General features: G+C 38.1%; 1 protein-coding gene across 2 annotated transcripts; it reads left to right on the top strand.

Annotated features, from left to right (window-relative positions):
* The first annotated feature begins 1,632 nt into the window (after window positions 1-1,632).
* Window positions 1,633-12,144, top strand: LOC139971672 (uncharacterized). Of its 2 annotated transcripts, none has more exons than XM_071978357.1 (2): window positions 1,633-1,728; window positions 3,372-12,144. In XM_071978357.1, exon 2 carries the CDS (start codon window positions 3,389-3,391, stop codon window positions 5,579-5,581), a length of 2,193 nt encoding a protein of 730 aa, XP_071834458.1. In that variant the 5' UTR covers window positions 1,633-1,728; window positions 3,372-3,388; the 3' UTR covers window positions 5,582-12,144. The 2 variants fall into 2 exon arrangements, with proteins under 2 accessions (XP_071834458.1, XP_071834448.1); XM_071978347.1 differs by lacking the exon at window positions 1,633-1,728 and adding an exon at window positions 2,940-3,087.
* The last annotated feature ends 298 nt before the right edge of the window (window positions 12,145-12,442 follow it).

Here is a 12,442-nt window from a genome sequence, read left to right as displayed (position 1 = left end):
GGACAAGATCCCCCAGACAATATCCCCCTGATCCATACAAGCCTGCTTGCAACAACCAGAGATGGCCCAGGTGTGACAGTCAAGGCATGGGTCATTGCACTGGTTAGGATACCGGTCAGGGCACTGGTCAGGGGACTGGTCAGGGTACGAGTCAGGGTACTGGCGAGCGTAACTGTGAGGGCTCCTGCTAGGGTACCTGTGAGGGTACCGGTCAAGGAACTGGTCATGTGACTGGTCAGGGTACCGGTCATCATACTGGTCACTGTACCGGTCAGGGTTCCACTCAGTGTACTGGTTAGACACTGTACAGTCAGGATACTGGTCAGGGTACCGGTCAGGGGACTGGTCGGGAGATCAGTGAGGGTAATTGTGAGGCTACCTATTAGTGTGACATTCAAGGGACCGGTCAAGGTACTGTTCAAAGTACTGGTCATTGTACCAGTACTAGTAAGGGTACGTGTCAGAGTATGTGTCAGGGTATGTGTCAGGGTGCCTTTCAGGATACCAGTTGGGATACCGGTCGGGGTACCGGTCGAGGTACCGGTTGAGGTACCGGCCGGGTTACGGGCCGGGGTACTGGTCAAGGAGCCATTGAGAGTACCAGTGGGGGTACCGGTGGGGGTACCGGTGGGGGTAACTGTCAGGCTAACTATTAAGGTACCGGTTGGGGTATGGTCGGGGTACTGGTCCGGGAACCACTGAGAGTACCACTGAGAGTACCAGTGGGGGTACCGGTGGGGGAACTGGTGGAGGTACCGGTGGGGGTACCGGATGACGGTACCGGATGACGGTACCGGGGACCGGGGACACAGGGGGGACCGGGGGACCAGGATGACGCATTTTTGTAAAGAATTGATGGGATTTTTATAGCATGGGGGGATTTTGTCCTGGAGGGATTTTGGCTTGGGGGGATTTTGTCCAGAGGGATTTTGGCTCGGGGGATTTTGGCTCGGGGGGATTTTGTCCTGAGGGAATTTTGTCCGGGGGGGGGGGTTTGTCCGGGGGGAATTTTGTCCAGGGGGATTTATTCCTGTCACCCTGTAGATAATTGTGTTAATTCCATATTCCCAAACTGGACACTAAGGTTTCCTGAAAGGAATTCCACATCTAGACACTGCCTTAAGACCCTGGCCTCATGCAAAAACCCTATGCGACAAGTTTTTCCTGAGAACACATGGAATTTTTCCCTCCTAATTTTTTTATTTATGATGGAACTCGCATTTTTAGTTCTAGATGGAAATTAACTCAATTTTTGTAACCCTGCGAGCCACCTAAAAATTTAATATTTGTCCTTCCCAATACTAGATACCGGTACATATGTAGTTTGTGCATGGATGGTGTAGCCTCGTCCAGTTATGAAATTCTTTCCCCCAATTTGAAGTGAATTTAGAAGAAATGCTTAACATTTTTCTTGAAATTAAAAGGCCCTAACCATGGAGGAAGGGATGCCCCCAAGTTCCTAGTCCGACGTATCCCATAGACTTTGTATTGCATTGCACTTGCAGCGTCTGTCTCTGTACAGACGACCCATTCCATATCTTTTCCTGCACGGAAATAGGCGTATTTACCATTTTAGTCTGGCATAACACACATTTCCCAGGGTCACTTCCGGCTGCTTCACACACGGAGCCGCGCAGCCTATCCAGTTAGTGTAGATCAGTGAGAATACAGCAACGCCATTTTGATATTAGATATGAAATATTTGTCTGTCTACTCTCTCCCCTCCAGGTATGTACATAATGTATTAATTTTACCATAATGATTATAAACGATAAATGACTCCTCAGCGGTCATTCTTTGATTACTTAAAGCAAGCTTGTTGCCATATTCACAATGATTATAATGTTAGTTTTCTTCATAGTTACGGCCAGGCCGTCGGCTTACGTTGACCATAGTAAAAAGTATAATTATGTTGCAGAGGCTGTACTGAGTTCTAGAGTTGAGTTTGACAAATTGTATACGGAGCCTCACCTCTAAGAGTGCTCACGTAGGTGGTCGCTGTGCTGTTGAACTTAAAGGAGTTAAATGTCAGTATTAAGCTTAAAGGAGTGTAATATCATTATGTAACAGAGTAAGTAAGAATTCATCTACTTATTTGTCCAGCTGTTAAGCAAAAGACTGAGGTCAGTATCTACTTAAATGAATTACACAAGAGAGGCATCGAGTCTCTACTGTAGGTCAATTGAAGTGCTACAGCTTAAAACAGTATGGTGACTTCCGGCCGTCTTTATTACAGTTAAGAGTATGTTGTTTCAGTGTTAATGTTAATACTTCAGTTCTTTGTTCAAAGCCATGTTATACAGGAGAATAAAGCAACGCCATTTTGATATTAAATATGAAATAATTGTCTGTCTACTCTCTCCCCTCCAGGGGACGGTAACACATATATCTTTTTTTCAAACTTACAGCTGGTTGAATTTCACAACCATATTCTCTCAACTGCTTCTATGATAGTTTTCTCTATTACAAACAATAAGGAGATCCGGTCTCGATTTAGACTAGATTGTTTACATTATTGTATAGAAAGAACACTATGTAAGCCTACTACTAATGTTTCTTGTGAGAATAATTGTTTTTCATTATTACCCAAATACGATACAAATTCACATGGATGTCACGAACACAAAGCAGTTAATGATAAGATTAAAGCTAATCTACCACATCAGACTGCTTTGCAGCTGACACACAGGATTCAGAAACAATTACTTTAATTAATTAAAGATTTGAGAGGGGATCTGGAAAACAAAAGATTGTGCAAATCTTTTCACCATACATATTGCATTCCAAAACCAACACTTATGAAGATGTATTATGTGTTTTATTTGAACGGTTGTATAGTAGGTATTTAGCTTGTTTACCTTAGACTGTGTGGACTTTAATTTTTATGTTTGAGCAACTAAATAAGCATTTCATAGTGTCAAAGTCTACCTGATAACCATTTCATTCTACGTTTACACCTTGTATTCAATGTTCCACGTCCAAAGTGTAACAGACACACATACACACACCAATTAATTTACTGAGATCTGAGTGACTTCGAAGTAAAATTGAACGGTTCAGTTATTTGGAATTGCATCGTTTTTACAGGTAACTAACAGGAGACTATTTCCAAGTTAATTTGTCTTCATCATATAGTCATTCTTGGTTATTGTCATTCTTAAGTATGATTCCAAAGTGCAACAATTTTATCCTTATTATGGATCCGATGAGTTTGTTTTTTTCATTACTACCTATTCCTGTAATAATTAAGCCCAGTATGCCAAACCTTTAAGAGACATCTGCAGAAAGTTTCTAATGCATTTTTAGCTGTAATACATTTACCAAACTACTCTGAACAAATGCCAGATTTCAATCATTTGGTTATTTCACAGTCGATGTTACACACAAGATGGCGTCCTCAACACCTTTAAAAGACATGGAGGAAAAGTTCTTTCAATGTTCAATATGCCTAGAAGAATTTAAAGAGCCAAAACAGTTACCATGCCTTCATCGATATTGCCGTGATTGTCTAGAAATAATCATCCAAACAAAGGTCGACACTATGGAATGCCCTCTTTGCAAAACCAAATGTAACATACCGGAGGAAGGTGTAAATGGATTCAAAACTGACTTTCACATGAAGAGTATGCTTCAATTCATTCAACTACAGAAATCTTTTGAGGATGAAGATATCAGAGACTGTATTGGTTGTTCTAAGAAACTGAAGATTACAGCCTACTGCTTTAAGTGTAATGATTTTCTGTGTGAAGAATGTTTTCAATTTCATTTAACTAATAAAATGGTCAGTGATCATGAACAACACACGCTTGATTTGAAACACGTTGACACCGAAAACCTTACTCTTGCTAAACTTGCCTCTCTGACCGAAGACCCCAGATGTAAAGACCACCCCAAGAATCTCGCTCAATTGTGCTGCGGATCTTGCGGTAACTTACCGATTTGTGTAGCTTGCACTTTCGGAACACACAAAGATCACGTACTTCATGAAGTGACTAAACTAGCGAAGAGTGAAAGAGAAAGGCTTACAGCAAAATTGGTCGAGCTCAAAACTTACAAAGAAAAACTTTACGAATTTCCTCGAAAAGTTGAAAATGTTCGACAGCTTTTAAAAGTCAACTTATATGAAGAGAAGAAAAGTATTCAGTTCCATTACGACCAACAGTCTAATAAATTGAAGAACCAACAGAAAGAAAGCCAGAATGAGTTGGAGAGCAAAAAGGAGGAAATTGAAAAAAAGAAGGAAAACGAAGAACGTCAGCTGAGGCTTGACATGGAAGAAGAAATCAGACAGGTGAGAGAAAGGTATGACGAAATTATCAAAGGAAACGAAAAGGGTTACCAAGAGGAAATTGCAGTTGTTCAGTCAGAACACAATGGGAAGGATAAAGAGACACAGGAAGAGCTTAGACGGTTAGACAACAGTTCACAAAACCAAACGGCTGCTCTAGACACACTGTGCGAACGAAATGAGAATCTTATCCAAGAAATAGCAGATTATTATGAACATGTCATAAAGCGTTATGAGAACTTCTCCGCTTCAACGTCGACCATTCTATTTTCCAAAAATGACTGGACGGACGCACAGTTTCTTCCTGACATCACCGCAGCCAGTGATCCACTTATCGAAGATGTTAAGAAGGAGTTCTCAGAGTTGGAATTTCTTTCTGAAATTAAAGTTTTCAGGACGCCAAAAGATACATCAAATAACACGACGATCACAGAACATGAAGATTCTGTTGTTGATATTCAAGGTATCAGATCGAAAGGCCGTTGGACTTCAAGTATGACCAAAACTGGCGATGGACGCATCTTACTCACTGGTAAAGCATCAAATTTGCATTCACACATCACCGTCATCAACAGAAATGGCGAGAAAATTAGACAACATAAATTCAAAAAGGACAAAAGTTTTAAGGATCATCCTTACCGCTACTGTGCGTCATTGCCTCTTTATAAAGTTGCTACGGTATGTAGACCTACTGAAGTAGGAATTTACGATGTTCGCGATGGCTCCTACGTCTCTAAAGATATCAGAGAAGTCGTCAACATCTGGCCAGAAGGTAACTCAGTACTGAGTGTAACTACAGATGTTTATAACAACCACATACTTGTAGGAAGCAGCAGTATGGAAGTGTATGAACTTGACTGGCACCTGAATTTCGTAAGGACCATTAGACTTCCGGATGACATAACATCTGTCAGAGAAATGAGTGTTCATAATGACAACATTGTGATTTGTGATAGGGATGGCCGCAGGGTGTACGTGGTCACTAAAAATCAATTGGAAGCAAAACTTGTATACGAATTGAACAAACCGAATGTCGATGAAGGTGACTGGGGTCCACTATGCACATGCGTAGATAACGATGGCGTCATTTACATATTATGGTCAGCAGATGTAAGTGGTAACAACAGACGTATTATTATTCAATACGGACAAGATTATCGCCAGCTAGCAACAAAGCGACTTGATGATAGCAATGCAAGATGCATAACCACGCTAGAAACGGGAGAAGGTGAGAAGCTTCTTGTGGCAACAGGCCAAACTGGGTTACTGTACACGTTTGGTCTTGTCTCATAGAAACTCCTTTAACGCATTTTGTGAAATTGGTTGTTCCACGACCAACCACCATTTTTCCGAATGAATGAAATGAACTGCTACATACTTGTGATGAACGACTGCCTGACACCATTTTTTTTTATCTGATTTAGAATTGATTTTTGTTCTTTAACATCCTATGCTGAGAACTTAAAAAATGTTTCCACAAATCAGCACAGCATACTAAGTATAGTTTCTTTGTTCGAAGTTGACCTTTTATTTGCAATGATGATAGTTATATCGCTCTTTCCTTTGAACACGAAGTAAATGATATTAAAACTAGGATAGAGACGCTAGAGTAACTCATGTATTCAATGCACTAGAACATCCATCATTAATAACTTCCTTGCCTCCTCACATTAACTTTAAATTGGTTACATTGCATTTTGCTACAGTTTGCTACATTTTCATTTTGACATGAATAATTCATCACGTTATGCTACTTTTTCTATGTTCAATAAATCTGGACATTTAGTTCAAGCACATGTTAACAAGGTTAGTCATAAATCATATTTGATAATGAAGCAAGTTTTTTAACTAGTTTGTGAAAAAAAGCCCTTCGAATTAATTGAGTTATAACAGCTACAACATGCCTGTTAGTATAGTGTCATTAACTTAACAAATTGGTCTTCCCTTGCCTACGCAGGTTACCAGTGACTGTAGGGATAAGCTAACATTGTAGGGTTCCAGCCTACATAGCATGTACAGTATCTATTGCCTATTGTTACTTACCTTTACCTATTGTGCACCTGTTATTATAGTAATTACTTGCAGTGTCTCCATGCCCAGATGTTATTATGTAATCATCTGCTGACTCTGGTCTCATTGTATTGTATTATGGTAAACTGTTAATCTTCCTGTATGTTTGTGTCTGGGCAACTAGGTTGCTTGGGTGTGGTTATTACCTTGTGAGTAGTACTAGTTAGCTAGGGATATATGTGTTACTGTTAGTGTAGCCTACTGTGGAATAGTACTATATTATGAAAACTAGTAATTAGAAAATTAGTAATTAGCCAGCAATTAAAGACAATAAAGAGACAATTCGCATTTAAAGAGTAGTACTGCATAATTAAGAATGAGTAATTAATTAAACAAAAAGTAATAAGTAGCGATATCGGCGTAGTAGAATCATTTCATCATTATATCAAATTCCGGCTTATTCGAAACAATCAAGTATGTGCTTACAGAAAGAGGAACTGAATTTAAAACGAAAGAAGAGAAAAATAGTGAGTAGTACTAGTTAGCTAGAAAATATATGTGTTACTGTTAGTGTAGCCTACTGTGGTATAGTAATATATTGTGATTGTGTGTCAATAAACAGAACTGCACCAGACCCTGGAGTGTACACATGTCCTCTCTCGCTCTCTCTCTCTCACTCGGTCCCTACAACATAGTGCATTTGTTTAAAGTTTACATTTCACATTCTCAAATTCACTTTGTCTGTGTAGGGATCATTGCCACTACACGATGCTCGCGGCAATGCACCAGATTCATTATATCCAGATAACATATTAAGCAAAATTACAAAGTTGATAAATTAGTCAGTTATTAGACAGTTAGTAATAAAAGAGTTTGTAATTAGAAAATTAGTAATTAGCCAGCAATTTAAGACAATAAAGAGACAATTCGCATTTAAAGAGTAATACTACACAGTTAAGAATTAGTAATTAATATAGACAGAAAGTAACAAGTAGCGATATCGGCGTGGTAGAATCATATCATCATTATATCAAATATCAAATTCCGATTCGAAACAATCAAGTATGTGCTTACAAAAAGATGAACTGAATTTAAAACGAAAGAAGAGAAAAAGAATACGTAAGTAGATAGCACGGTTACTTTGTAATCCATTATTATTGTCATGGTATTTAACTTTCAGAAACTGTTATATATATTTAACCATCTTACTGCCCAAGCGGGAACTAGGGTTACATGGTATGATTTCCACTAACTGTAATAAGTAATGCAACATTTCAATTTACAGAACTAGAAGTATTTTACCGTTATATTTGTGAAATGGACAAAATTGACGATCCCATCATTGCAAATACAATGTACAAATGAAGGGAACGTGTCGTCAAATAGTGTAGTCAGTCAGCTAATGCAAGCTATTAGTTTTCTATTGGTTACCACAACAACGGTAACCATGGCTATACATGATGCGGATGATGTATGGGTACTAGGGGATCCATCACGGGAAATAAAGGAATAGGTTTTTTAGAGTTAATTTCTTAGGTGAGCTCTTAAGTCATGTATTCGTATGTTACTATGAGAACTTGTAACAATGCTCACATTAAGGGTATTAATATCTACATTGAGAACTAAAGCTTCTGCAATATACGGCTGGCACGAAAATGTTTTAAGATGTCTTGAGTCTATGGAAGAAACTGTCAATTTTCATCGTCGTAATTATTAATTAATAATTACGACGATGAACATTAAGTAATTAATTTCTTCAAGCTTGAAGACCAATTACAGAAAGTCTTTGCTCTCTACCTTTTAGTGCCTTTCATTGCTAAGACGTCCGACTTCGTAAAAAGAAAATTATCCGAATTTACCTTTTAATAATGGTTCTATTAAGCTATCAGGTGTTACTCTCACCAATAAGGGGACTATCTTTTCCGATTTAACTCCAAGCTTTCCCGCCTTTAAAACCAACTGAACACCTGGAAGACTAGATATCTTACCCCTGTTAGGAAGAATCGCCTTCTTACATCGTTTGCTTTGAGTCAACTTGTTGTCAACTTCCAGGTGCTTCTCAATCAACCATATTATTGTGTTTGTAAGGTTCAGAGAAAGTCATCTGGGGTGTTAAACCGGACAAGGTTAAGCAAGACAATGTATGGTTGGTTCAGATAAGCAAGCTTGGAGGCCCAAAGATTATTCATGTCGGACTCAGCAATTTGGCTTCAGCATGCAAGACTTCTTTGGTTCAGCATTACCAGAATTATTCTCACATTGATCATGCCCTTGTCAGTTTAACTTTAACTCCATGTTCATTAAGAGTAATAACAATATCTAAGTATAATTATAATGATCATAATAAAATTAAAATTATAAGTAGCGTCATTCTGGTGTTCTGTATGTAAAATATCTCTTCACTGCCACGGGTCCAGCCTTGTCTTTCAATGAACGTGTTTGATAATAATGTTTGCTGCCCCAGAGCAGGCCTAAATGTAATGTTAATAATAATGTATGTAATGTATTACATAATTATAAAATTGATAAACTGTAGTAACTCGACAACGTCAGGCTATTTTACGAATGAACGACACTCCTGGATGATATTCAACACCAGTTGTCCTTGAAAAATTGTACTACATTTTAAACATGTCATTTGAGGCCATAAATATTTCATCTTTTCCTATTAAGTTTTGTGTTGCTTGTGAGGTACTGACTTATTGGTCTGTGTATTAGACTCAAAAAGTCCAGTTATTTGAGGGAGCTGTTTAAATGTTCATGTCTCAAAACTTAAAAGTGTTATGGATGTACAACACGAACTGATAGCAGTGGGTTTAGCAGTCTGCACATCTTAAAGATGAGAATTGTGCCTAAAAGTCATGCTTTAAGTAAAATATATTAACATGGCTATTGCACTGTTGTATTTGTGGTACTATGATGAGTTGTGAAAAACTGATAGGGTTCTACTTAGTCACATAATTAATATTCAAACGAAATCACCATATGCCAGTGATAGTAAAATACACGGTGATGGTATCGCAACATATATGTGTCGAACTCATAAAATGTGATATGTCCATTTTTGTCAGAAACTTGCTCGAATCCCGTTCAAGACATAAACCCCTTTGCTCTTGTCCATTGAAATATAATAGCTCAGAAAGTTGATGATAGATCTACTTTTTTTTGTTCAAGATACGTCTTGTTCTCGACGTGCAATCGCTCATTCTGTTACAAGTTTTAAGAGCACGCAGGAATTTCATATACATTTAAACTTTTTTTTGGGGGGGGGGGTGTAAAACTTGATTAACTTGTTACGTCAGTATTGTTCGTAGATAATGTCGCGTTATTGAGAATGCCATCGGAATATTATTTGTTACAAAACTTATGTACTTAAAAACAAAATAGGTACCACACGGACGTACGTTTGTATACTGGGTAGTTACTATCAAGTCAAAGGTTAGTGCATTGCAAAGATGACAACATTTGATGGGACATGAAACGATAAAATTATTTCGAATCATTTAAAGGAGCCTGAAACCCAATCATCATCATCATCATCGGCGTATGTAACAAGGATGCTTCTCTTGAAAAAGTTCCTCTACCAGCTAAACAAAATATAATTCCATGTGGAAGATATCATTACAGTGGAGTGGAGGGCGTTGTGGTCAAGTGGTTAAGGCAGTGGACTTGTGATCTAAGGATTACAGGTTCGAGCCCTGGCCAGATCATTGCGTTGTGTCCTTGGGCAAGGCGCTTTATCTCCATTGCCTCTCTTCACCCAGGTGTATAAATGGGGACCTGCAAGGTTACTTGTAAATATAGTTGCGTGCGCCGGTTTGTGGCTGCACCCTATGTGAAGTCCCCCAGGGGACACGTGGTTGTGGTGCACTGTGGTGCCCCAGGAGAGATTAATTGAATTGCGCACACTTTGGTGTGTGGGTGTGACAAGTTACCAATGACCAGGGGTTAATAATAATCAGCGCACTGAGACTTAAGTGTGTATTTGCGCTTTATAAGAACTGTGTATTATTATTATTATTATTATTATTATTAAAGTATAAATCATATAAAAAAATGAAATTACTAATTGGTATTAATAAGCACGTTAGATATATTTCATATCTTCTTTCACCACTGAAGCGAAATGAAATGAAAATGGGAATTCTAAGAACTGGTTATGTTCCACTTTAATTGTTTGCAAGTTATCCACGTATGTGGATGAGAAACACCAGAAATATCTCAAACATAACACTGAAGGCAGGGTTATAGATTTGCAGCTCTGAGAAGTCTATTTTATTTTCATAAATGAAGAGAAATGAAAAAACAAAACAAATAATTAGCAACATTAATAGTTTCTAAGTAAAGTGCTTGTGAAATAAAAGGATTTACCGGTCAGAGATAACTCTAATAATGATCTAATTACAAGTTATTTTTAAAATATCTTAAAATTTCACAACATCAATTGGCTTACGTTTCCCGTCATTGTGTGTATCCGAGTGTATTGAACTTGCCGCGTTTCGTCACACCTCTTTATCGAGCTAACGTAATACCAATTGAGACGCGTGGTCTGTTATCTCAATACGTTAATGTGAACTCAAATGGACTCAGAATTCAATACGTTCCGACGAAATTGTCAAAATCATGAAAAAAAAGACGTATATATGATTTACGAATTGATGAATTATTCGTCTATTCTTAAACTATTAACTCACAATGACTGACAACACTGTATATATGATTATTCATACTTTCCAATATAATGTATGGATGTAAGTTATTCATTCTCTGACGCAGCCTGCGCGGCCATGTTGAAAAGACAAAGCAAAGACCTCTTTCTTCCAAAATGCGTTCATCCACTATTACAGAAATAACGATGACTAGCATTTTAAATGCAAAAGAAGTATCAATTGAAGACAATCATCTTTAAAATCCACAGATGGAGTTCGTTCCTTCATCACGAAGAAGAGTTTCGACTGAACAGAACGGGCCTCAAGTTATTTACTAGGTATGCATGCTACTGAACCTAAAGCGGGGAATTGGATGCGACAAAGGATGCGATCAGTCTTGCTAACAAAACAATTACCTAACTTCAGCTAGTTTTTTTTTACACAAACGACCTGTACCTATACACCATGTCGTTGTGCCTCAAACTCTGACCAGCGCCCACAGCGAGCCCAAATAGACTCCTGCACGCGTGCCCCAGCTTCCTGCCTCCCTACGAAGGGTCAAAGTTTGTTCGTACTCTCTATCGTAAATTAAACATAGTTACTGTGTTCTTAGGTAAGACTTGTCGATATGACTTCGTAAGTATCGATCCTATCGTATCAATTAGGAAACTATATAAACAACACAAACTCAGTTCAGAAGCCGTACATTTATTTGTCTTATTTATTCGATCAGTAAAATTGATTCAATAGTTACGAGAATCAAGAGGCTATTGACAAAGGGAGATCCCAGCTTCTTTGATAAGAGCAGAAAGTTTTACATCTCACACGTGGGAGGCGAAGGAATAACACAATATGTCCAGCCAATCTTAACGCTCCTGACATGCGGTTACAAGTAAATGTATAAAGTGGAAATTTACACAATGCATAATCACATTGGTCACAGACTAATGATCATACATCCGATGCGTGATACAAGCATGGTGATTGAATGGGGCTGAGTTGTTTCCATTTTCATATGGTATAGGACAGTCGAAAATGGGTGTGATAGTGGTGGGATAAGGATCAGCATACGTTCAGTTCCTACCATATCAGGGATCAATATTATGTGGATCGCTACCTAGCATCAAAAGGTTCTTAAAATGTATTGACATTCGCCATTTTTTTAAATATTTTATTGTCACGATCGGCCATTTTTACGTGAGGTTATCTAGCATTACGTCATATGAGCATAGGAACAATGATACTTCTCTAATATGAAACGGTTGAAATTAGACAAAAGACAAACACGATGTACCTATAAGCACTTCAAATTATAATAATAATAAATGATAATAATATAATTAGCAGTTATTTTTACGACGCTTAAGCGACAAGAAATTTCATATGGATTACAACTTATACGTCGAGGGGGGGGGGGGGAGCTTCCAATTCAACATTATAACTGAAATTTGGAATCTATTTAATTTAGAAAAGTCATTTCAGATGTGGAAACCAT

The sequence above is a fragment of the Apostichopus japonicus genome, chromosome 1 (genome assembly GCF_037975245.1).
Source record: "Apostichopus japonicus isolate 1M-3 chromosome 1, ASM3797524v1, whole genome shotgun sequence".
NCBI lineage: Eukaryota > Metazoa > Echinodermata > Holothuroidea > Aspidochirotida > Stichopodidae > Apostichopus > Apostichopus japonicus.
The sequence above is the reverse complement of the archived record's forward strand: the minus strand, read 5'-3'. Positions and strand labels throughout refer to the sequence as shown.